The following is a 26,152-nucleotide window of genomic DNA, read 5'->3' as shown; positions in this document are numbered from 1 at the left end:
GACCAGTTTTAGTGTGACCGATCTAGAGCGACCGGTTGTCCTGTGACCGGTTCACATTTGACTAGTAATCACTAAACCAATAGTTCGAGTTGGATGGAATTTTTGGAGACCAGATGTTCCGTGATCAAGATTTTAGTGACGTCTGTGAAATCGTTTTGAGTGGAATAACCATTGAACCATATTCAAAAAATCGCATAATAAAAAAACATAACAGAAATAAATAAAAACATGTAGGCGGGGTACGATGTGTTGACCGTATCCCGGCCTAACGAAACACTGTTGTGTGGTTCAAAGATGGGGTCACCAATGTAGGCGGGGTAGCGATGTGTTGACAGCGCTGTTGGATGATCAGAAGGTTGCGTAGATCACGTCGGAGTAGTACCAATGTAGGCGGGTTACATGTGTGTTGACCGTATCCCGGCCTAACGAAACACAGTGTTTCGTTAGGCCGGGATACGGTCAACACATCGTACCCCGCCTACATTGGTGACCCCGACGTGATCTACGCAACCTTCTGATCATCCAACAGCGCTGTCAACACATCGCTACCCCGCCTACATTGGTGACCCCATCTTTGAACCACACAACAGTGTTTCGTTAGGCCGGGATACGGTCAACACATCGTACCCCGCCTACATTGGTGACCCCATCTTTGAACTACGCAGCCTTCATAGCAGTCAACAGCGCAGTCAACACGGCAGCCCACAGTGCAGCCTCCACAACAACCAACAGCCGCCACGACAGCAGTCAACAGCGCAGCCTACATAGCAGCCCACATCGCAGCCTACATAGCAGCCCACATCGCAGCCTACATAGCAGCCCACATCGCAGCCTACATAGCAGCCCACATCGCAGCCTACATAGCAGCCCACAGCGCAGCCTACAAAGCAGCCAACAAACGCCACGACAAGGCAACAGCCAGAAGCCTTCACGCAACCGCAAGCTTCGAGCAACCACAAGCTTCACGCAACCGCAAGCTTCATGCAACCGCAGACTTCACGCAACCGCAGCCTACAACGCAGTCTACAACGCAACCCTCAACGCAGACTTCAAACGCAGTCCGCTACATGTCCCCACAACTAGTGACCATGTCAAACAACTCCGCAGCTTTCGCCACAACAAAACGCAACCCGGAGACAACAACCAAATGGATCCACTACTGTTGATCCGCCAGCACCGCTCATCACACCTTCGATGATTCATCACCTCGATGAGCCCATGCAGGACGCCGCAGCCTGCACAACAGCACCGTTCAGACCGTCACAAACCTTCACTACCATTGTAACGACCGCAACAGTAACATGGTGTGAAAGTACATATGGACCAGCTACCAACACAACCCGCTGTTGAGTCAACCCACTCCAGCACAACCGGCGAAACAAATCGCCACTGAGCCAACTAGCTCCAACACAACACAGCCGCTGTCGAGACAACTAACTCCAGCACAATCAGCACAACGCCTGCACAACAACACCGTCCAGACCACCAACCTTGACTATCAACGTAGCCTAGACAGAATAAGCAACATGGTAGAAAAGAACAACTCGGACTGGTACGCAACGCAAGACCCGCTGCCGAGACAACTAACTCCAGCACAACCAACGAAGACCAGCACTCAACGCACTTCGTCAACCAACGTTCTTCACGCAAGATCCGCTGTCGAGACAAATAACTCCAGCACAACCAACGAAGACCAGCACTCAACGCACTTCGTCAACCAACGTTCTTCACGCAAGATCCGCTGTCGAGACAACTAACTCCAGCACAACCAACGAAGACCAGCACTCAACGCACTTCGTCAACCAACGTTCTTCACGCAAGATCCGCTGTCGAGACAACTAACTCCAGCACAACCAACGAAGACCAGCACTCAACGCACTTCGTCAACCAACGTTCTTCACGCAAGATCCGCTGTCGAGACAACTAACTCCAGCACAACCAACGAAGACCAGCACTCAACGCACTTCGTCAACCAACGTTCTTCACGCAAGACCCGCTGCCGAGACAACTAACTCCAGCACAACCAACGAAGACCAGCACTCAACGCACTTCGTCAACCAACGTTCTTCACGCAAGATCCGCTGTCGAGACAACTAACTCCAGCACAACCAACGAAGACCAGCACTCAACGCACTTCGTCAAACAACGTTCTTCACGCAAGACCCGCTGCCGAGACAACTAACTCCAGCACAACCAACGAAGACCAGCACTCAACGCACTTCGTCAACCAACGTTCTTCACGCAAGACCCGCTGCCGAGACAACTAACTCCAGCACAACCAGCAAAACAGTCACGCGAATGACTCCACGCAGAACACAACAGCCTGCACAACAGCACCATCCAAGCCATCACAAACCTTCACTACCAACGCAGCTCTCCCAAAATAAGCAACCTGGTAGAGAACAAGACTGGGACCGGCATGCAACACAAGACCCGCTGTTGAGACAACTTTCTCCAGCACAACCGGACAAACAACGACGCCATCGAGTCAATAGACTCCAACACATCAAGATTCCCACAAAATCACACACATCGCTAACACTCACCGGAGAGCCATGTAGGAATCTCGTCGTCGTCATCGTCATCGAAACCTTCGAGAATATTCCGCAACAACAAACTACATTCCCGAAACCCAGACGACATGCACCTGCAGTCATTATATTAAACTCAGGCGGAACGCCCCTACCAGTCGAGTGGAACCAAAACGGTCGAAACACGCCGCCACCATTAAAATACATCGAGCGGAAAGGCGCCAAGCATTCCAGAAAAGTCGACGCCTCGACGAAAACAAAATTCCTCTCGTACGCGTCAATAACCACTTCCATCAAGCATTCCAGAAAATTCGACGCCTCGACGAAAACAAAATTCCTTTCGTACGCATCAATAAACTAAATGCTCGTACGACCACTTCCATCAAGCATTCCAGAAAATTCGACGCCTCGACGAAAAACAAAATTCCTTTCGTACGCGTCAATAACCACTTCCACCAAGCATTCCAAAAACACTATAAAAGGAGGTACAACCCAAACAACGCCAGTCGACCCACAGCAGCAAGCGTCGACACACAGCAGCAGACCAGTCAACATACAGCTCCTGACCAGCCACCACTACACTACGCGGACTTGGAAGATCAACCAGCCGGACGAGCCAGCAACACACTGCCGTATCCAGAGACCTTCCGTACATAGCTGAATGCTGAGCCAGCGACACTCTACCATATCCAGAGACCGCTGAACGACATACTTTTGCCCACAAATACCATACCTTTGTACAACCATAGGCAAACAATAAAACTTTATAAAACTAGCACAACAGTGTTTCGTTAGGCCGGGATACGGTCAACACACATGTAACCCGCCTACATTGGTACTAATCCGACGTGATCTACGCAACCTTCTGATCATCCAACAGCGCTGTCAACACATCGCTACCCCGCCTACATTGGTGACCCCATCTTTGAACCACACAACAGTGTTTCGTTAGGCCGGGATACGGTCAACACATCGTACCCCGCCTACAAACACAATCAAATAATTTATTGATATACACTTTCAGTATATTTCAAAATAAATCTAGATCGTGCAAATATAAATTTCAGTCGCTGACCATTTATTTTTAGTTGTTTGCTCATTTCTTGGCCACCCTGACTTTTCAGTTTTAAACTGTCAGTAACATGCCATTCAAATAAACAAATCGCGTTTATTTATAAAACGAGTAAAGACAAAAAGTAATAACGTTTGGGCCAAATAAGATAATGTTTTGACGTGTACAAGTGACAGCCGCATTGCGATGTCAGGTCGTGTGGAGTCTCAGAGACTGAGCCGTTTATCGAGGCGTCGTCTGGCTGCAGCTCTGCCCCCAACTTCTCCATCGAACCCACTTCATGACCTCCACATACATCATTCCCTCATCAAGACATTTGAACGTGTATGCGGAGTCACTTGGTTACGGTAATTTTTGCAACAACTTTGTTATGTTGAAATAAATTCCATACAAATTCATCGAATAATTGCTTTTATATCATTTTAGTCAACATGGAGTCGATAAGATATTTAAAATGGACCCAAAGATGGCAGCGACCACAAACAGCAACAGGATATATTTGATACCGGCATGTTTAATCAACTTGAAACATGCTCTCGATCAAGTCAACGGTCTACTTGGTCAAACTTCCGCCGAGAATGTTTCGATTATAATCATAATGATTCCGAAGATTCTATCCATATTCGAAACGCTAGTAGAAGAAGAAGGTTTGAGCGATATCGTCACATTAAAGTCATTTCAGTGGGAATTGTTATTCGTAGACGAAGGTGTGCTCAGTTTAGAGCTACCGTTTTTATTCAAATCTGTATTCATAAATAAAGATAATTCTCTATTGAGTAGCGTATCCAATTCACTGTGGACATTGTTTCACATAATCGGTCAACCGAAGATGTTTCTATCGATCGGCAAACAATCAACAAGCGTTTTGGAAATGTATGATATTTATTATAAATCGTTTGATAAAATTCATATTAAAAATGATGGGGAATATGGAGCACTGTTGATCATCGACCGAGACCAAGATTATGCATCCAGCTTATTAACTCCGGCTACATATAGTGGATTGTTACATGAAATATTCAATGTTAATTGCAACGATTTAGATTTGGACGTTAATAACACAAAGCTAAAAAAGGGTAATTTAGAATTGCCTATGTTAGAAGAGAAAACTGATAGCAGCAGTAAAACAATCAAAATGACTTTGGATTGTAACACGGATTCAATTTACTCGGAAATAAGATATCGACATTTTTCCACTGTTTTCCCGATACTGAGCTCGAAAGCTAAGGATTTGAACGCCGAAGGCAATAAAATGAGCAACATACAGTTAGATGAAATGAAACAGATGATATCGACAAAGCTACAGCAGGTGATTGCCGTCAAGAGATGCCTATCTAATCACATACTAGCTTGCGAAACAATCGTTTCATCGTTAGGTGACAAATTTGAAGATATTCAAGTGGTAGAACGATCACTACTATACAACAGAAATAGAAAATCAAACTTTGCATATTTGGATGAGAACCTTTGCACAGACGCTAACATGTTCCTTTCACTAAAATTCTTGTGCCTCTTGACGTTAACACAAGGCATAACCAATGAAGAGTACAACAACTTCGTTACGAAGTATTTGCACGCATTTGGCTACAAATTTCTATACGTTTTCCAAAACCTCATCACTGCTTCCCTTATAATACCGCCGACAAGCACGAAGCTTCAAATCGGCATACCTAATCTTTCAAGCATCAGCGAAAAGTTACCCAGGTGGCAAAACAACTTTCAAGTTACGGCGAATAAGTTAAAGCAACTGCCGACTGAAACGGACGACGTGATAGTCAACGAACCTACGTGTCCTAGTTATGTATTCAGTGGATCTTACACACCGCTGATCGCAGCGATTTCTAAAATATTGCTAAGTGTTGAACACATGAACGACTTTGTTACCAAACTGTTGCTCGTCAATGACGTAAAAATCGGAGGGCCGATCATTGAGAGTCTGAGATCAGGCGTAGATGAATTGGGCGAACGGTTATCAAAGATGCAAACAGACAACACTGCTATGGATTTAGACGTCGCTTGTAAAGATCTCAAGATGGTGGCGAATTATCTAAAGAGCGACGAAAACAAAGGCTTCTTCCCGATGAAACCAAGATCTCTCTTAATTTTCGTGGTCGGTGGTGTAACCCAAGCGGAAATAGCCGCTTGCCATTTAGTGGAAAAGTCAACTGGTGGACAAATTTTAATAACGAGTGATTCTATTATATCGAGTGGTAATTTAATGCAAGCCGCTATGTAGTGTAAAAGCTAAAAAAAATTTATTATATTTTTAATAATAGATTATAACATATTGTATTTACAGATTAAATATTTATACACAAGTATAAAAAAAAATCGCTGTATTATATTTGATCATTCACTTTCGCCAGTACTGAGTGAACTTATGCAATTGTTCTACTAGAGCTGGCATCACAGCTGTTACTGACATATCCAATAAGTTTTGTAAATAGTGAACAGCTTCTTCATCGCCTAGATCCAATCTGTAATAATAAATCAATACGTCACTAACAAACACAACTTGACTAATGATAATAAAAAAGATTTAACAATAATACCTTAATTTGTCTTGCACTTTCTTAACGGCTTTGTCCGGTTCTAAAGCTATATCAGGCACAGTCGCATCAACCATCAATGAGAATAAATTCAACATTAGATTAGCATGCCTGAAAATATACATATTAATTTAAATACATTCAAAATTCTTTGATAATTAAATCAAAATCGTATTGACCTTCTTAGATGAAAGAATGCAGTATAGCATTGCTTTCTAAATTCTTGGAAATGTTCAGAATTTACACCACCCATAGCTTCGACCATCTCTTTACTGAGCTTCATCGGTGGAGGCAACGGTTTTGGATCCCGTCCAAGAATATAACCAAAGTCTATATGAAACAGTGCACCCGATGTCGTCAATAACAGATTATCTAAATGCCGATCACCAACACCTAAAATTTTATTCAAACATTGATTGAAAAATATACACATACATACTTAAAATAAATTCAATATAATCAAGTCTATGATTACCTAATAAATAGGTAATTATGCAATATCCCGCGCAACTTTTTATATAAGTGTCCATGATTTCAGGTTTGATTCCATATGGAGAGTTCTCCGATGGATGATGCTTCCTGAAGAAATTGTGTATGCTGCCTTCAGTGGCTACAGCCTCGGCCACCGTCACTGACTCTATGAACTGTAAAAACCCATGCTTTGAACTGGTCGCTAATACTTTGTACGGTGTCAACTTAAGGTCTAGGTTTTCTCGGCGCAACAGTTTATCCATCAGCGTGATCATCTGCAATATTAACTGATCTTGCCTGAGATCATCGCCGTGTTTGAATATAGCCTCGTATTCCGTCCCATCGACTGTTACGAATGTTAATTTGGACGGCATCAAAGCCGACTTGAACAGACTGGCCTTCTTTGCGATGATTCCTTTGATGTAAACGTTCGGATCTAACGGGAACGGGATAGGTTCAAAATTGGAAAAGTTGAATTTGAAAGCCTCGGCGTCGGCCAACAGTTTCTGCAATCGTTCAGCTTTTTTATTACGATTTCCACTTTCACGCGTCACCATCTTCACTAACATAACCAATTTATCGATGAAAACTTGCTGTCGAGCCAAAAACGAACGCCTCTTTTGGAAGTCTACATTCCCTATAATTTAAAATAAATGTTAAGACATAATAATAAAATCTACATTCAGTATTTTAAAACAATTTCAAAAAGTACCTTTTGCTAAAGTTTTAGAGAATGTCTTCATGACCGTCAGGTACATATCGCGTACGACTCTATCTTGTTTGACGGTAGTGTCTTGGTCTTCACACTCAATCAACAAATACCAGTAAAAATAATTTGCCAACGAGGAATTGGCGCAAGCTCTTTGGATGAGGAACGAAGCTAAGTTTAATTTACTATCTGTTAAATTGTTCATGTCGTCACTAAAAAAATGATAACAAATTATAGCAAAATTTAATTCACATACATATATAGATCAAAATGGGTACTAATTAATTGAACTTTAATTTCGACCATATTCACATTCATAAAAATAATGTAAACTCACAACTAATATATCGTACGAAAAACAAATTATTCAACTTTAATTAAATGTATTCAACATTAAACTAATATATCGCCCATAAGAAAAATTATTATCACTGTAATTTATTTATTTGCACTTTAAAATTACTAAATCACACAATTTTTTTTTTTGTACTGGCAACGTTATATTTCTAATTAAGTACGTTTGTGTCTATAACCTTTTTACAATGTTTTTTTGTCAATATGAACATTAATTTGTTTATTAATCGAATTTATAGGTATGTACATATATCATTATTTAAGTTTATGATATATTTAATGTGGTTAACGAATCATTATTTGGCACATTGCGATCTCGCGCACGACAATCGTTGCCACAAAAATCACGAATACGGAATATGTGGCACTCGAGTTCTCGTTAGTACAATATTTCGCGTGGATAGCTTTGGATTGATGGAGTTTTAGGTGCCAGATGTTCCGTGATCGAGATTTTAGTGACGTGCGTGAGATCGCTTTTTACGGAATAATCACCGAAACATTTAACGGAATAAAGCTAAGGTGTACTAAGTGCATAGTATCTGATTTTAAGTGTAAAGTAGCCGAATTAAGGTCTGTTCATACCTATCCAGCACAACCCGAATCCTGTAAGTATCCTGCAAGTACGGACAGTATTCTTTAGTACATTCTATATGGACGCGCATGAATGCGTAAATGTATGAATACGTCCACATAATGTACCAAAGAATACTATCCGCACTTGCAGGACACCTGCAGGATACGGGTCGTGCTGGATAGGTATGAACAGACTTTTAATGTTTGTACTTAGTGAATACTATTTGAAATAAAGTTCAATTATATATTGCCCGATGAAAAACCATATAAAATGAAATTACCAATATATATCACTATTTTCGCCATTGTTATTCGACTGACTAGCGCTGAAACTGTTGAGCAGTGGACTTTCAACAGCTACAGAACTGTTCAAATCGGTATGTACGGCGATTGATCCAAAGGTTTGAGAACTTTCTGCGCAAATCATAATATGTCATTCGATTAAAACGTATAAAATTTGAAGAAGAAAAAATTAAAACATCATATAAAATACCATTAGTTGTTGATACGACATTCGATGAGCTCTCGCGTCTTTCTAAACTCGACGCATTTAGACATGAATTTTGAACATGTTTCGATTCGGTTAACGACGGATCGGTACAAGGAATGAATTGTTTATACACTGAAAAAAATATATACATATATAAGTATATTATAATGTTTTTTTGGAAATAAGTTCAACTACATATTGAGATTTCTTCTTACCTTCTTTAATTTCATCGAAATTTTCGTATTTCAAAGCTTGCACTAATTGTAAAAGATACAGCATGAGATCCTCATCAGGCGCTTGCTTTAGCCTTGATATTGCATACCTAAATAAATAATGAAACAATTATGGTTTCCATTGCACTAAATCGAAATGAACAAGTCGATAGCAATATTAATTACCTTCTTACGGCTGGGTGTGTAAAATTAGGAGTGAGCAACTCTAAAGCATCTTCGACATCCATCGGCGACCATTGTTGCATCATAGCCAGAGCTTGACGAGCCTCCCCTACGAAATAATAAACGATTATACAATTCAAATCAATCAATTGAGATACGCTTCATTCACAAAACATACCACTTAAACTCCAATTTACGCATTTCAAAAACTTGGTAAGAGCCTTCTTTTGTGTGCTCAGATAAAAGCGGAACTTCCACACAAGGTCCTGCTCTTCATTGCTCAGCTGCTTGGTCGGGGAATAGGACACGATGGCGTTCAGCATATCCCTCATATTAGCGTTGGGTTTTGCATCTCGGTCGGACATTCCGCTTCGCACTGACCGAGCTAATTTATGATGTTTACTTTCTACCAAATTTTCCTGCAGACGAGAACACATAAACATACTTCGAATTCTTTCGATGAACTTTTTAAACAATTTTTCCGCTAGTATACTTTTTTTGCGAACCATTCTGAGCCGTGTCCGTCACACATTGAATTATCTTATCAATTGAATAATAAGTCAAATGTTTACATATTTTTATCACACAATATTATACAAATCAGATCGCATCACGAATATAGTCAACAATGTAATTTATTTTAAATATATTATGATATTCATACGAGTTGAGCCGTTTATCCAATACTGAACGTTTATGTGCGAATAGTGAGAAATGCATTCGTCGCAGAAATATAAAAAATAAGGTCAAAGAAGCCAACAACGGGGGTCATTCAACTACTTTGCTCTCAGATACGCAAAGTCAAATGCAACTAATTGACTTATTTTTAATACAACACAATATAGAGAGGTATAATTCGAAACAATAGTTCAGTTGTGACCAACCTTTGTTATGAAATTAATAATATTCAAAATATGCAGTTAAATAACTATCATTCTATATGATAATATAAATATGAATTATTTTTACCTGAAGTATTTCACAATCTGGAACAGTTACGATATCGGCTTGCGCTCGGAATTGATACATTTCATCACCATCTTGTTCGTAATAAACAACTGCATGCTTTTAAAACAACAGAAACATTAATCATTAGATTTATTGGAATACATTATAAAACAAGTCTTAGAAAATCTAGATCCAGGCTAAATTCAATGGCAATATAGTGAAAATTAGTGTAGCAGTTTGGTAAAGGAGATAACTATCTGTAGATACTGCAAAATCAATTTTATCAAGAATTAAACGTCAGAGGCCAAGCGGAAGGTGTCTAACTGTTTAAAATAACCAATAGGCATCATCTTTAGCTTCGGTAAGCAAGTGTTTCATTACATGACGTCACATTTGTTTATACATCTCGTAGATTAAAAATATAAATGTAATAATATACATTGAAACATAATTTTTTGATTTATCCACAAAAAAAAGTTGATAAAAAACAACACTTACATTAACACCGTCTACTTGGACGTTCGGAAATTCGATCATTAGATAAAGATAGTCGGAATTTCTCTTCTCACTCTCGTTTATCATTTCAATCTCTCGAAACGTTAGACGATCCAACCAATCCACCTAAAATACAAAGCAATATGTTTCTTTTACACAATCGACGAACAATGACTAAGAGACTTGAAACAAAATGATACTAGTTAAAGACTATTAACAAATACATTGCGCATGTATTACGTTACTTTACAATTAATCATACATACTTTGATAAAAATTCTAAAACAATTACTGTTTCACCTGTCGTATCAGACATTACGCTCACCAACTGGCTTATATCGAAATAAGCTCTACTTTTTGTGGTACATCTTTAAATATTATTTAATTATCAGCTGACCGCATGACCTAAGTCAGTCAAGCGATACTGCAATCATACTTCCAAATATAATACATTATACAAACATACATACATAAATTATTGTACCATACTGATTGAAAACTGTAATAACATACATATATACTGATTCATAACTCCATAGAAACAAAAAAAAAAGCTTTTAATTAAAGCTTATCAATCAATATAAAAAATTTAATCACCTTACTGATATGTCCATTTCTGTGTTTTTTGGCTAATTTTGCTAACCTCTGCATTTGTTCTTTACCTTTATCAGGCGCTTTTCCAGGCGTATCTTCGCTACCTTCGACTCCAGGCCACACGCGCAAATCGAACATTCCCTAAAAATAATCACAATCATGTACACATTCGATATGAACAATTACACTAAGATAAAGCGGTGATTACTTGACGGAACATTCCGTGCTTCCCGAATAGAGATATCGAAGTGCCGCCGACGACCATGAGCTTTCCAGGTCCCGCACAGTCGTAGATCGTCATAGCAAGTTTGGCCGATCTCGGCAGGTCACTGTAGTTCACCGTCAAAGTGAGCCATTCATTCCAACTAAAATAATCCAACACGAGTTAAAAAATATTCGAATCGAATCGATTTAATCATTGTCAATGGCTTACTTCCATCTGGTCGAAAATGATTTGTACGATGTGATGATGGGAAGACCGAGGTGACTTCCATTGTTTATTATGTAGCAGCTGACGAATAAATCGGAACACCCTTCTTGATATAAGCCGGAAAATTTAAGCATCGGCTCAGATAAAAGTTTGTCATATTCAGGTTTGGGTCTTCTACCTTCGAGGGTACCACTGTATGAAAGTAAAAATAGTAACAATTTATTTATTTGTTTATAGATGTGTATAGCTGATTTATTATTATATAAATTTAATTTTAGGCCATTTGTTGAGGGGTTTGTTTAATATAAAATATAACCTTTACATCATGAGATATTTGATTGAGAACATACAGCGAGCGATATAAATAACAAGTTAATACGCAATTTGACAAAAGAAATTGAATTTGTTTACATTTTAATTTGGATGCGATGTTCCAGCGAGGAGCTATAGACGCAGCAAAACTTATTATCGAGATCGTCCATCTTTTTTTGAGTGACAGCTGGAGCACGTCAACAATCCTCCGAACGCATCACAACTCACAAGCTGTCACCACTTTTACTTTTGTCTACATTACATGTTCGCCAGTGTAAGTTTAGTCTTAAAAGTATATCGGTGTCGTCCATAGCTGGAAAAAATATATATAATCGGTTTGGTGATTACTAGTCAAATGTGAACCGGTCACAGGACAACCGGTCGCTCTAGATCGGTCACACTTGATCACCCGTCACACTAAAACTGGTCACACCCTAAAATCGGTTAACCAGTTTTCTCGTGACCGATTTTAGGGTGTGACCAGTTTTCTCGTGACCAGTTTTGGTGTGACGGGTGATCACGTGTTACCGATCTAGAGTGACCGGTTGTCCTGTGACTGGTTCACATATGACTAGTAGTCCGTTTACCATATAATCAATATCTGATCATAAAAAATCTATTAAACGCCAATATTAAGGTAGTGCCTTACTTGTAACAACGTTCAACAGCATATTGTCAAAAAGTATTGAGTTTGACCATTGCATTAAGTTACATCGATTTCGAGATATACCTTGTAATAAATATAATGTTGAAAATTTTACTAAAAATAATATTTAAAACAGAAAAACAAAACGTTTAGTTCTAAACAGGATCAGACGACAAAATAGACTGAACTTTTTCAAGTTTATTCATGAAATTATAGTGTTTTTACCCTTTCCCCCAATGCCACATCTAGAAAACTATTCTTTCGATGGCCAATCCATACCAAAAACATTCTTGAAGAAATACATCTGGCAGTAGTAAAGATAATATAATGTTTCATGCGGATCGAAGGTATACCTCCGTTCTGGTTATTTCCCTGAATTATAGTTCGTTTGTAATTATAGTTCATACATACATATATCATTTGCGCAGTTTCTTGTACGCCGATTTTTCCGTCGGGAGATCCGCGCACGCGATTTTCGTAGCGGTGGTTATCCTGGTAGCGATTCACTTTTGCAATGTAATCACCGAACCATTAAAATATACACACCGCTCTATTTTCGCTCGTCGCATCGTTTAACGAAATTATAACCCAATTTATGTACCTGCAAATGGTCATACACATATGGGGAAGAATCTATTTATGTGTTTAAAATGTCGGATTCGTGTTTTTCTTTATGAATTTACAGTCCTGCACGAAATAAATGATTCCCGGAAGAATGCATCGAATTGCACTGAATATTGGCTCAGTTTCGAGAAATCCTAATTTTCTAAAGAACGTATGCAATAGAATTCCACAAAAAAGGGTTAGTACTCTCGGATAACATATAAATACCCTTACGCTTTTATGGGGGATGAACGAACGAGACATGTTGACATGTTGATTCACGTGCTTTATTTATGACGGCTGAAGGCAGAGTGAGGTAGCTACTCTGAACACAGCCGAATTGGTCCCCACTCGCAGGAAGGTGACCAAACTCGACCATGTCGTATATTGAGCCGCCTCACTTTCTTGTGGAATTCTATTGCATACGTTCTTCTTGAGCATCTTTGAAAGTTTGGATGTCTCAAGAGTGCAGCTTTACATCCTGTCGTATGGTAAAATAGATAATTTGTGTGATAACGAGAGAGAGAGAGAGAGAGTGATGAGAGGTTTTGGTGTCGCATCTCGGTATCTTTCACTAGACACGCGCCTTGCATCGCGACGATATAGATGTGGTAAATTAAAGCGTGTAGGATGTGGGACGTAGGATGTAGCACGCAGCGCAGATTTAAAGTCGGGCTGATGCGGGGCGCGTCGTATCGATTGTGCAAGTATATGGCCGGCATTTGCAGGCGTGCGGGCGTCGGCTGTGGCACTGTGCGGCCCTCTGTGTATCGTGTGGTTGTGTACGGTGTGCAGTGTGCAGTGTGCAGTGTGGAGTGTGCGCCGTGCCGTGTGTGGGGTGGAGTGGTGTGTTCGAGGGGGGGGGGGCGGGCGAGTGGACGAGCGGGGTAGCCGAGGTGCGGTGAGGTGAGGTGAGGTGAGGTGAGGTGAGGTGAGAGTCGGACCGATGGCGTGTCTGCGCACGCTCAAGGCCGAGATCCAGACGCTGGAGCGGCTCTTCCCGCGCAACCACGACCGCTTCCGACTGACGGCCGCCAGCGTCGACGAGCTCGCCTGCACCTTCGTCGGCAGCGGCGGCTCGCTCTACCGGATACACGCCAACATCACGGTAAGAACACCGAACACCGAACACCGAACACCACACACCACACACCACACACCACCAACTCTCTCTTTCCCACTCCCCGCACCCGCACCCGCACCCCCGCCGCTGTCACCGCGACGGTCACCCTTACCCCCACCCCGCCCGCCCCCATCTTGTTTTGACACATCGCCCTCCCCCGCCCCCGCCCCCACCCCGCTCCTCGCACGTTCGATCGACACTTCATTGTCTCGATATTTCGTTGCGTGTGCGGTTGTGATGGTGGTTGTAATTCTGAACAAAGTAAACATAAACAGTAGCATTTGATTTGCGTTTCCGTTTCCGTAAGCGCGTCAATATTCTAACAAACGCAACGCACTGCGAACGTAATTGCCGTTCTTTTGTTTTTTTTTTTCAACAGATTTTCTTTTATTTTGTGATAGGTATGGTGGTCGTAACGCGATCGATCGCGACCAAACCCTATCGTTTTTTTTTATTGACAATAGAAATAGAAAATAGCTTTCTGTACTATTGCATGTGAGGCAATGTCGATTGTTGACAATTTTTAAATTGTTAATAATTTTTCGAAATTCTAAACACCGTTTGGTGCTTCCTCTTATCATACCATGTAGATGCTTTCGGGTCATAGACGTGACATAATCCTCAGAAACAGGAATATAAATAAATAATGAAAATAAGTTAAAAGGGGCGCCTTATTTTTTTAATGTGAAAATTCGGAAAAACTTTGTTTTACTAGAATGAAAATAGAGATCTTAAAGTTTCGTATCACATAAATTTGACTCGGTACAAATAAATACAATACGTTTAAAAACATCAATTTGTATAAAAATGTAAATAGTAGGGTTTGTTGATGGTCGAAACACGTAAAATAAAATTTTAAAAGAAATGAAATCTAGTTTTAGTTTACATTTAATCTTGTTCTTCAATGTCTATACTAAATAATCACAAGAAAAGGTTGTTTAACAACAAAATGCCACAAACAAAAACAAACGTTTCACACAAATGGTATAGGATTCGACTGAAACTAGGTAAAGACTTCGCATTGTAACGTCATATCTATCTACCTGCTTTGGGACCCCAACATAAACTCAATTTGTGAAAGTTTAAATTTTCGATTTTTATACCAAATACCAGTCTGTGCAGCGACAAATGAAATGGTCAGTATTTTAATCAATTTCGGTAAGTATATAAATCAGTTTTCCGGCCAGTATTTTATTTACAAAATGGTCAATATTACTTTATTAAATGTCAGTATAAATAACAAATGGACAGTATATAAATCTGATGTCTATTCACCAGAGCAAATAACAATGCCTGTTGGATGGAATTGTCTATCGAGATCGTACCAACCTTGTATTGACATCGATCAAAAACTTGCTGGCTGGCCATTCGTCAAAATAAAACTTACCATTTAACATTAATACTGACCATTCGTGTTTAAATAGGGACCATATTTAATATAAATACGAACCTTTTACTATTTATACTGAACGATGGATACTGGCCATTTTATATACATAAATACCGACCTTTCATATTTAAATACTGACAAAAATACCAATAAGACGAGATATTTAATGTGTATAGAGAGTTTAAAATGCAGAGGACTCTGGATGGATGGAATGATGGTGTATCCGTAAGAGGAAAGAAACTGTCCAAACTAAGGTATGTAAACGACACGACTCTCATACTAAAGAGATGGCCAAACTTCTTCATCATGTCGAAACTGAGAGCGATAGATTGTACTTGAAATTAACCAAAAACAAAAATGATGTTTTCAAGTGGTTATTGGCTGAAAGTGGTTAGTGACTTTATATAATTTGGTTCTCTAATTGACAATTATGGAAGATACGATGGAGAAGTTAGAAAAAGGATTCCGATAGCCAAAAGTGTAATGACACAGCTTACCAAATTATAGCAGGACAGAAGCATTAAAACGTTTACATATCCATCTACATATGTATGTGGTAAGAAGTCTTGTTTTCTCCGTATGCCTATATGCTACCCTTGGACAATGAGGGCAGACGAATGGAAGAAAATTGAAGCTTTTATAATATGGTGCTGGAGATGAATGTTGAAGAGTTCCTTGAATAGCAAAATGAACCAATTCTTAAGGATTCTCCAAATTTTTAGAACTGACTACAGCAACCTGGAAAAGTGAATCGTGGTCAGTGCTGTAGAGGGGAAGAGAGGAAGAGGAAGGTCTTCTATATGGTGGACCGATCAAATCACGTCGGCTCTTAGTTGTTCTGTTGTTGATACACTTCGAAATGCCGATTCCAGAGAAGATTGGAGAAGAACCGCAAACCACACCTCGGATGTAACAGCTCATAAAGGTCACGATCTTCAATATTGAATAGAAGAAAATAGAATATTTTGCATTTATACAATACGAAATATTGATATTCTGCATACCATATGTACATATGTATATATTTTGTATGTAGTTTTTGTTTTGCATTTTAAATTTTGTTTTTGTGCTGTTGAAAACAATAATATTGTTCAAAATACCTTCAAGAAAACTAAATATTTTTAACCAATTCATATGAGTTTTATAAGAATATTGAAGGGAGTTCGTTAAGGATGTGCGCTCTCACCGCTATTGTTTAATTTATATTCCGAAAATATTATTGCTGAAGCCTTAGAAGACATGGATTCCGTAATTACAATCCATGGTATAGTCATCAGTAACATTCGGTATGCGGATGATACTGTACTACCACTAACTTAAATGACTTGCAAGCAACACTAGACGCAATTATTGTGCATAGCTCTAGAGCGGAGTTAACATTGAATGTCAAAAAAAAACAAAGTGGATGATATTTAGTAAGTCGACTCATAATACGGATAACTCTCAAAAATTGACAACAACGTCGTGGAAAGAGTCAATCATTTCAGATATCTTTGGTGCTATCGGGGTGAAATGTGTGAAAGTTACTAGGAAATTGGCGTTAGCGTGGAGTTACTAGGAAAGTTACTAGGAAATGCAAGCAAGAGCCGCATTCTTAAAAATGAAAAATGTCCTAACTACACGTGATCTCAGCATAGCACTCCGACTTAGATTTCTACGATGCTACGTTTTCAGCATCCTTCTGTATGGGACAGAAGCATGGACCCTGACAGATGCCACGTGCAAAAAGCTACAGACCTTTGAGATGTGGACATACAGAAGGATGCTGAGAATCTCATGGATGACGCGTCGAACCAATGCCTAGGTGCTGGCCCTGATGGGAAAACATGTCAAAGTACTGAATAATGTGGGCGCAAATTGGAGTACCTTGGACACGTGATGCGGAACCAGAAATACGATCTCTTGCGCCTAGTAATCCACGGAAAAATCGTAGGCCAATGCAGTTGGGGCAGGCGGAAAACATCTTGGTTATAGAATCTTCGGCAGCAGTACGGCCTCAGCGCCTGAGCACTATTCCGAACAGCCATAGACAGAATACGGATGGAAAGTCTAGTTGCCGACGTTCTGGGAGGACAGGGCACATGACGAAGAAGATATGAACTTTCACCGGTGCCAATTAGATACGTTTTTGTTCTTATGTTTGATTAAACGAAACAGCTAACTGTATTATTTCGTTCACATCTTTGTAGTATGAACTTAAATAAAAAATCAAGCTTAAATTTTCATGATCACTGAGATGGCAACATGATATGGATGATATTTCAACTTCAAAATATATTTTGTGCAGTATACAAGCAAACTTTTGAAATTTGGTAATCAAATTATCACCATTAGAATGCTAACAAAGCAATAGTTTATATATATTTATATTTAATCTTGGGCTAATTTGGAAATTGTTATTTTTTATTTAGCAGTAACTATTTACGCTATTAACTTACTGATAACATAACAATGTATATTTTTAAACTGGGTACATATGTATACGCTAGTATAAAATGAGCTAAACTTACTCGGCTAATGTATATTGCAAGGTCAATCCTGTCCAGGTCAATATATTCAAAATTTAAAAAAAAGTTGTCGCATACTCAATTCCGGACGTATCAGACTTCAACGTGTCAAACGTTTGTACTATTCGCCATGTAATAAAGTTGTCCTAAGGAAGGTTATTATCTCCAGTGGTTTCCCGTTGCTTTCTGGAATATTTAATATTTTAAATAACAAATAAGGATATTAGTCTTAATAATAGAAAATATGGATATTAGTCTTCAATGTATTGCTCTGTTATCTATTTTTACTTAATTTTATGATTTCTTTTGTATGCATTCTATAAATGATTCACAAAATATTATCTTACATTGCAAGATATGTTTTTCAAAACTTGATTAAAAGTATTATACATAAATGCGTTGTAAATAAATATACGATGTCTCATTTAATGCGAGATTTATTTTCGAGAATAAGCAAAGCGAAACGATAAATAATGATTGTGAAAAATAAATGATTACAATTGCATTTATGCAGTACGATTTATTATTGTGAATCATAACTTGCTCAAAAGCGTTCAATTATAAAATCTTGCTTATGAAGGCCATTAAATTTGTCGATTTATGCATGTAATTTTTTTTTTCTAATGTGCTATATCGTCAAAATAGACTTTTTTATTCATAGCTGATAATTCAAAATAACTAGATGATTCGAAGCTAGCTACCGAGTCTTAAATTTTGATTACCCAAATTATATGTATGTAGTTTTTTTGATCGAACTTTCCTTTTTCAAAAGTTCACTATATTATGTTTTTCCTTGAATTATTTTTATAATAATCAAGTAATTAATCTTTTGCATACAAACGAATTCTACTATATTTAATTCATACCATGGATTTGGGAGCTATTTCATTAATGTTGATGTACTGGCCATATATATATATATGTACGTTACAGTTGAAGTGTATTTTCCAATTGTAATATATTTTTACTAGTCGGAATATAGTCCACCTAACTTGGTACCAACCACCGTTATAGTTGAAGTGTATTTTCAGTTGTAATATATTTTGACTAGTTGGGAGTATATTCCGTCTAACCCACGTAAGTTGATTCATATGGCAAACTACATTCCAACTGGTCAAAATATAATACAACTGAAAATATACGTCAATTATAATATAAGTTGGTTTTGAGAGGTTAGGTTTTCGTGAAAACATCACTTGACTAGTAAATTGAGTTGGAAAGTCACATTTTTGTTTTGAAAATATTCTTAAAGTTATCGTAAAACGGTACTTATTACCTTTATTCGTAATACGTAGCAAATATTAACGCATTATTGAATTCTAAAGCATTCGTAAAAATATCAGAGCTGTCAAACCTCAACTGGCGCACATTGTTGAAAGTGTATTTGCGCTTGTAGAGATATAATTTACTAGTTGAATTGTATTCGAATATGAATGGCATAAAACACCAGTTGGAATATATTACAACTAAAAATACACTTCAACTGTAACATATACATTAAATATTGAAAACAAAATTCTTGTAAATAAACAGCTACCGCGTACAGCACTCTCATAAATATGCATATGTTAGTTAACCATTAGATTTCGATCTATCATTGATTTATATTTCTATATATCGGAGTTGAACAAAGGTCAAACATGATCGATTGATAGATTGAAAGAAGAGGTGGGCGGGCATGTCTATAGTTGTCATTGCATATTGTTTAACAAAAAATTGATAATTGTCTTTCGCACAAATATAAATCGTTAAATTTATTTACTAATCAATTTTATTTTAATAGGAAACGTATCCTTCAACACCGCCCGTGTGGTTTGCAGAAAGTGAAGAAACTAGTGTTACAAATGCTGTTCAAGTTTTAACCAACACAGAAGGCTTGGATAATCATATCATTAGCCAGGTTATAATTTTTTTCTTCATTTAAATGTATGTATGTGATGATTTTGTATTATTTTTTTATTATAATCTTAAATTTTAGGTTGCAATCTTACTAAGAGAATTATGTAAACTACACGGTGTTCCCGAACCTCCTGATCTGGACAGTTTAAAAATTCACATGCACTTGCCACTACGCCACAGGTTCGATTTTTATTTATTTTATACTAGTCTTTCGACTTGTGTGTGTTCTAATATTTGTTTTGTTAATGCAAAATTTAGATTTTCAAAAGGGAGTGAAGGTAGTGGCGGTGCAGGTACTGGTGGTGAATCGGGAACAGAAGAAGATGAAGAAATGCCCGAATCTGATCCTGATTCGGACGCTGATGAAGATTTACCTTTAGAAATGGAAGAAGCTCCCCGCACGGCTAAGGTTCCCTTCTCTTTTTTTTTTACTTTATCTATATACGTAGTAACAATAGATGAAGTTTTGTCATCATGCGAAAATTCGAACTCGGAGATTTTGACTGGTTCGAACTCAGAATTGATCACTAATCACATTTTCATGATCTAGAAAATTTTTTTTGTATGTGTGGGTGTCTTTGTGTGTGTGTGTGTCTGTGTTTTGGGGATTTTTTAAACACCATTAGTCTTATCAAACTGAAACTTAGTACTGGTTACTGAAATTCTTATCGACACGATGTAAATTTTTTTCTACATTTGCGCTCAATTTGTATCGAAAATGCTCTCATACCCGGTATGTGTGAACGTGTATGTATGTACATATGTTTCATTATCGAATTTTGTTTTTTATACTTACGTATATTTCTCAAATACATAAATAAAGTCGTGGGTTGGTCACAATCGATTTTTTTTTTTGTTTCCAAATGTTTGTATTGTATTTTATTTATATTGCGTAATTTGGATTTTACAGAAAGAAGATATGGAAGTGGAACACTTAGCAACATTAGAAAGATTACGGCAATCACAACGACAAGACTATTTGGCAGGTTCTGTGTCGGGATCTGTTCAAGCTACCGATCGTCTCATGAAAGAATTGCGTGATATATACAGATCAGATTCCTTCAAGACAAACGTTTATTCTATAGGCGAGTTGTTTGAATCGTCGTATCTCTATGACGTGTACGTGTAATTTTGTTTGATCAACGAGCTTTTTTTTTTTGTATTATAGAGTTAGTCAATGATTCCATTTATGAATGGAATATACGTCTAAAATGTGTCGATCCAGACAGTCCCCTACACAATGATCTCATCTTATTGAAAGAAAAGGAAGGCAAAGACTCGATATTATTAAACATTATGTTCAAAGAAACTTACCCATTCGAACCGCCATTTGTGAGAGTTGTTTATCCAATAATTTCAGGTAAATATAATTCCCAGCAATGTGCTTGAGATTTGAGATTACTTTTAAAACTGTTTCTTTTTTTTTAATTCAGGTGGATACGTTCTCGTGGGGGGTGCGATTTGCATGGAGTTATTAACAAAACAAGGCTGGTCATCGGCATACACGGTCGAAGCTGTGATCATGCAAATAGCCGCAACATTAGTCAAAGGGAAAGCACGTATACAATTTGGGGCCACCAAAGTGGTCTCGCAAACTCAGTATAGTCTAGCACGTGCACAGCAAAGTTTCAAATCATTGGTTCAGATCCACGAAAAAAATGGTAAGTTTACATTGCTAAGTGCATATATGTACTATCGAACTAGGAAACTCATTGCAGACTTTGGACTATCAAACAACTGTTTCAATGATCCCGTGTCGTAAATAATAGTAATGTATGCAAATTTGTGTATATGTATATATGACTTTGTGTGATCTGCCGATTGTGTCGTTGCTCAGGTACAATTATGCGTTTTTTTTATATGCTTACGTGTTTGTTTTTGTTCTCAGGCTGGTTCACACCTCCGAAAGAAGACGGATAGAGCAGCCGTGGGAACGTCACATATGATTGTAACACTTGCCTATCAATTGAAAACATATAGAATAAGTGTGTATATTTAAATAAATATTAATTGATGAATTAAAACTAAAAAAAAAGACTAAAATGGACAGTGAGTAAGCTACGTGTCATCATTCGAGTGCTCTCGTACCAGTAATGTAACAGTATGTTCAAATTACGACTGTTTAAAATACATTTAATTAGTTTTATCAGTTAAGAATATGGTGATGTCACATAGCATTAACTTTTTTCTTAACACTTAACTGAAAATTGCCTTGTATAAATGTGTGTACGTACACAAAGCACAGTGGATGTCGATATGCGTGTTTCTGTGAGGATATTTTGAAATTATTCCACTATATTAGATTTTTATTAGATTATTACTTATATATTATATACACATATATTGTAATAATGTGTCAAAAAACAAGGAAACCTTTTTTTTTTTTCTTACTCTTATTTTTTCATTCATTTCCGCAATGGGTATCTTACTGGATTGTGAATATTGATGATGTAACCCTTCGTTGGGATGACTTAAGTTTATTCAAATTGATAACAAACTCTTCAAGATAAAGTATTAAAAAAAATAGTCTTCAGCCCAGGTTGATTCCAGACTTACGGAATCAAAAATGTTAAGTTTCCAGCGATTCAATAACAGAATTATAAATGTGAAATAAATTATTTAGAAAAGCTGTGTATTTAAAATTAACGCATCAGTTTATGCTTACGTATAAGACTATCCCAATCGATATTAATTTTAATGAGGAATAGAAATGCATAATTTTGATTATATAATAAATTTATATATATATTTTTTTTTCAATAGAGTTGGTGTATTTCATAAAAAATGCGACATTAATTTGAAAAAAGTATTTTTTTCCAAATCTAAACAATTGAATATTTATTTCATTTGCCTTCAGATCAGTTTAAACTACTTAAGATTTATATTTTACTATTTCTACTTGTAATGTAAAATAGTGTATTATCTAATTCATTTGACAAGATATTTCAACTGTCATATTTTCCGAGAACGATAGCAATCTGTGTGCTGAAATGTGTTGTATGTTATTTTAAGTATTATTTTAATCAAATTATATATATATATATATATATATATATATATATATATATATATATATATATATATATATATATATTTGTATATGTTAAAGAACTGTGTGTTCCCATGACTGAACGGGGCAAATCACACCTCCCATATAACGGGGCTGAAATGAAAACGTATTCGAACGACACCGAGTTTGGACGCCGGCGTCGTCATTTCAATCCCCCCGTCTGAAAGCGTACATCAGATCTTCATATATCTACGTATGTTCGTTGTACGGCATGCTGGTGTTTCCAAGATGGTGCACATTGCAGCATTCGATCGGTGTTAAGGGCTCAACCGGCGGGCGTTAGCAATGTGCCTTAACGGATATCGAAATGCGCATTTAAATTGATGCTATTTTGTATTGAGACTGCATTTAATAACATAATGCCAGGAATTTTTTCACCGTCGCTGGTTTTGATTGCGATAAATGCATAGTTTTCGTTGTATGAACTGTGCGATGACAAATTCAATAAAGCAAATTAAAAATTAAAATCAGTACATGTGCGTTGGATACTCTTTGTGTTTATTGAATTTTGGTAGATAGAATTTGTAAATAGATTTTTTTATGTATATTATCTCTTTAGGTAAAAAAAAAAAAACAAACAATGTGGATGGACTGGGCAAGTACAATTTGTATAAAAATTTTGCTGTTTAGTAATGTTAATTGTCGTTTATTAACTGAATCGATCGACGTTTCTTATGTATTGTAATATTTTCCATGTTTTAAACGTGATGGATGCAGTTGAATAGCAATGAGCTGATGCAAGTGGCAAAAAATGTATCAATAAAGAATCCCATATATACCATATTGAATTGCATTTTATTAATCTACACTCCACTTGCACTTGACCGTGCGGAGCGGCTTGTCCTGATGTATATTTAATTTTAAGATACGACGGACTGTGGCGTATTATTATTGCATATTCGCTATCTTGACAGTCACCCAAGTAGCGTGAAGAATTACCGCATTGATGTTTAGTATTTAAATAATGATTTGACTTGTCATCAATTTATTATTGTAATCCTATACATTAAAGGAAGCTCAATCATATACGTGTCGTTTTATTTTTCACCATCACTGCAAATATGTATATTTGCAGGGCCGGCTCAAAGGTGCAGCAGACACGTGCCGAGGCGCTCCCATTTTTTTTTATATTATAAAATTGAATTTATTGGTGATTAAGGAGATACACGCACTGGCAGTGCTCCGTCCAGAATGTCTTGATATCGCCTAAGTACCGCCTTATAAGGGGCAGGTCTCAGGGCATCTTCGACGCCCGATTTGTTTACCTATTGTTATGGTCACGTACTAGATGTCCCACGCTACCGCTGTCGGTTCTCAGAACTCTACCGGAATGAGACCACTACCCCCGCTAAGTGCATTCGGGGGAGATAATCCTCGAAACCAATTATAACGGTCACACAGTCTCTGGGATGCTACTCGGCCTAATCCGAGTGTACGTAACAATATTATAATTTACGAAGAACGCAGGAAGTTGACTCAAATATCAACGACTTACGAATAAAACTTGTAAAACAGCAAACTGTCGTTGGTAAAAAAGGTAATTCGGAATTTTATTTTATATAAAGTACCGCTGAAACATGTATATACATATACCTATATATATATATATATATATATATATATATATATATATATATATATATATATATATATATATCATCATCATCATCATTTACAGCCATTCGCCATCCACTGCTGGATGAAGGCCTCTCCAACACGCTTCCACTCGTCTCTGTTTTGCGCAACACTCATCCATCTCATTCCGCACATTTTCCTAATTTCGTTCACCCATCTTCCTTGCGGTCTTCCTTTTACTCTTTTGCCTTCTCTCGGGTACCATTCAAGCACTTCTTTTGTCCACCTTTCGTCCATCCTCCTAGCTACGTGACCCGCCCATTGCCATTTCAATCTCTTCACTCTATCCACTATGTCCACTACCCTTGTCATATTTCTCACCCACGTGTTCCGCTTCCTGTCTTTCCTCGTTATGCCAAGCATACAGCGTTCCATACTTCTTTGAGTGCATTGGATTTTATTTTGCATCTTGGCGTTCAGTGTCCAAGTTTCACATCCATACGTCATCACTGGCAAAACGCATTGATCAAAGATCCTTTTCTTCAGGCAGAGTGGCATTTTTGATTTAAAAACAGCATTCATCCGTCCAAATGCACTCCACCCCAATTTCATACGTCTCTTTATCTCTTCATTTTTACTACCAGACATGTCAATTATTTGACCTAAATATAAATAATTATTTACTACTTCTACTGGTTTATCATCTAAGGGGATGCTATCAGGCATGCAATAACTATTGAACATTAGTTTAGTCTTATCTACGTTAATTTTTAATCCTACTTTTCTACTTTCCCTGTCCAGCTGTGTTAGTCTGATAAGTAGGTCAGCTGAATCACGAGCTACTAAAACTATATCGTCTGCGAACCGAAGGTGACTCAAAAAGCGACCATTGATGCTTACTCCGGCTGTATCCCAATCCAATTTCCTGAAAACTCCCTCAAGCACCGCATTGAATAACTTGGGCGAGATTGTATCTCCTTGTCTTACTCCTTTTCCTATGCTAAATCTATCTGTACCTGAAAAAATTTTAACTGAAGCTGTGGCATTCTTATATATTGTAGCTAACAGTCCCACATAGGGTTCCGGCACTCCCTGTGTTTTTAGAGCGTTAAGTACTGCATTATGACTAACTGTATCGAAGGCTTTCTCATAATCGACGAAACCTAGGCACAGTGGCCGTTGATATTCGTTGGCGCGCTCGATTAGTTCGCCAACTACTTGGAGGTGGTCCATTGTGCTGAAATTTGCCCTAAACCCTGCCTGCTCTATAGGTTGGTTCTCGTCGAGGATATTCTTCAGCCTTTCTGTAATAACCTTCGTGAAGAGCTTGTAGACCGCTGAAAGTAGACTAATGGGTCGGTAGTTCTTGATATCGCTTTTGTCGCCTTTTTTGTGTATTAAAATGATAGTTGCGTT

The 26,152-nt window shown here is 37.8% G+C and overlaps 3 protein-coding genes and 1 long non-coding RNA gene across 5 annotated transcripts in view; 2 read left to right on the top strand and 2 right to left on the bottom strand.

Annotated features, from left to right (window-relative positions):
• Positions 1 to 3,083, bottom strand: part of LOC143915323 (uncharacterized) — a 226,791-nt gene extending 223,708 nt beyond the window's left edge. Inside the window, exon 1 of the long non-coding RNA XR_013260897.1 lies at positions 2,850 to 3,083. This is a non-coding gene — a long non-coding RNA (uncharacterized LOC143915323). The remainder of the gene's footprint in view (positions 1 to 2,849) is intronic.
• Positions 3,084 to 3,729: 646 nt separating this feature from the next.
• On the top strand, positions 3,730 to 5,926 carry Vps33B (vacuolar protein sorting 33B). The gene is made up of 2 exons (XM_077435122.1): positions 3,730 to 3,950; positions 4,030 to 5,926. The coding sequence occupies exons 1-2, from the start codon at positions 3,790 to 3,792 to the stop codon at positions 5,837 to 5,839; spliced, it is 1,971 nt and encodes a 656-aa protein (XP_077291248.1). The 5' UTR covers positions 3,730 to 3,789; the 3' UTR covers positions 5,840 to 5,926.
• Positions 5,838 to 12,199, bottom strand: Pi3K59F (phosphatidylinositol 3-kinase 59F). The gene is made up of 16 exons (XM_077434972.1): positions 12,023 to 12,199; positions 11,615 to 11,803; positions 11,390 to 11,546; positions 11,185 to 11,322; positions 10,591 to 10,713; positions 10,114 to 10,209; positions 9,323 to 9,563; positions 9,148 to 9,253; positions 8,965 to 9,071; positions 8,753 to 8,881; positions 8,541 to 8,673; positions 7,336 to 7,544; positions 6,628 to 7,260; positions 6,332 to 6,545; positions 6,156 to 6,263; positions 5,838 to 6,080 (listed from the first exon to the last, which is right to left on the bottom strand). Exons 1-16 carry the CDS (start codon positions 12,091 to 12,093, stop codon positions 5,957 to 5,959), a joined length of 2,778 nt encoding a protein of 925 aa, XP_077291098.1. The 5' UTR covers positions 12,094 to 12,199; the 3' UTR covers positions 5,838 to 5,956.
• A 1,707-nt stretch (positions 12,200 to 13,906) lies between these two features.
• On the top strand, positions 13,907 to 22,712 carry LOC143914381 (ubiquitin-conjugating enzyme E2 Q2). 2 transcript variants are annotated; one of them, XM_077434620.1, is made up of 8 exons: positions 13,907 to 14,280; positions 19,976 to 20,092; positions 20,171 to 20,271; positions 20,350 to 20,500; positions 21,002 to 21,176; positions 21,260 to 21,451; positions 21,525 to 21,752; positions 21,980 to 22,712. In XM_077434620.1, exons 1-8 carry the CDS (start codon positions 14,119 to 14,121, stop codon positions 22,009 to 22,011), a joined length of 1,158 nt encoding a protein of 385 aa, XP_077290746.1. In that variant the 5' UTR covers positions 13,907 to 14,118; the 3' UTR covers positions 22,012 to 22,712. The 2 variants fall into 2 exon arrangements, with proteins under 2 accessions (XP_077290746.1, XP_077290820.1); XM_077434694.1 differs by having other exon boundaries at positions 14,119 to 14,280; positions 20,365 to 20,500.
• The last annotated feature ends 3,440 nt before the right edge of the window (positions 22,713 to 26,152 follow it).

The sequence above is a fragment of the Arctopsyche grandis genome, chromosome 1 (assembly GCF_051622035.1).
Source record: "Arctopsyche grandis isolate Sample6627 chromosome 1, ASM5162203v2, whole genome shotgun sequence".
NCBI lineage: Eukaryota > Metazoa > Arthropoda > Insecta > Trichoptera > Hydropsychidae > Arctopsyche > Arctopsyche grandis.
This window is presented reverse-complemented; position numbering and strand designations above follow the sequence as displayed.

What these genes read in the sequence shown, in the direction of transcription:
- Vps33B (XM_077435122.1), top strand. Translation starts at nt 3,790, where the DNA reads ATGTCAGGTCGTGTGGAGTCTCAGAGACTGAGCCGTTTATCGAGGCGT. An exon ending in TGCGGAGTCACTTGGTTACG is followed by an intron (nt 3,951 to 4,029) that starts GTAATTTTTGCA and finishes ATATCATTTTAG; the next exon opens with TCAACATGGAGTCGATAAGA.
- LOC143914381 (XM_077434620.1), top strand. Translation starts at nt 14,119, where the DNA reads ATGGCGTGTCTGCGCACGCTCAAGGCCGAGATCCAGACGCTGGAGCGG. An exon ending in CACTTGCCACTACGCCACAG is followed by an intron (nt 20,272 to 20,349) that starts GTTCGATTTTTA and finishes TGCAAAATTTAG; the next exon opens with ATTTTCAAAAGGGAGTGAAG. An exon ending in TGTTTATCCAATAATTTCAG is followed by an intron (nt 21,452 to 21,524) that starts GTAAATATAATT and finishes TTTTTAATTCAG; the next exon opens with GTGGATACGTTCTCGTGGGG.
- Pi3K59F (XM_077434972.1), bottom strand. Translation starts at nt 12,093, where the DNA reads ATGGACGATCTCGATAATAAGTTTTGCTGCGTCTATAGCTCCTCGCTG. An exon ending in AGCACGGAATGTTCCGTCAA is followed by an intron (nt 11,323 to 11,389) that starts GTAATCACCGCT and finishes GATTATTTTTAG; the next exon opens with GGAATGTTCGATTTGCGCGT. An exon ending in CTCTAAAACTTTAGCAAAAG is followed by an intron (nt 7,261 to 7,335) that starts GTACTTTTTGAA and finishes TTTAAATTATAG; the next exon opens with GGAATGTAGACTTCCAAAAG.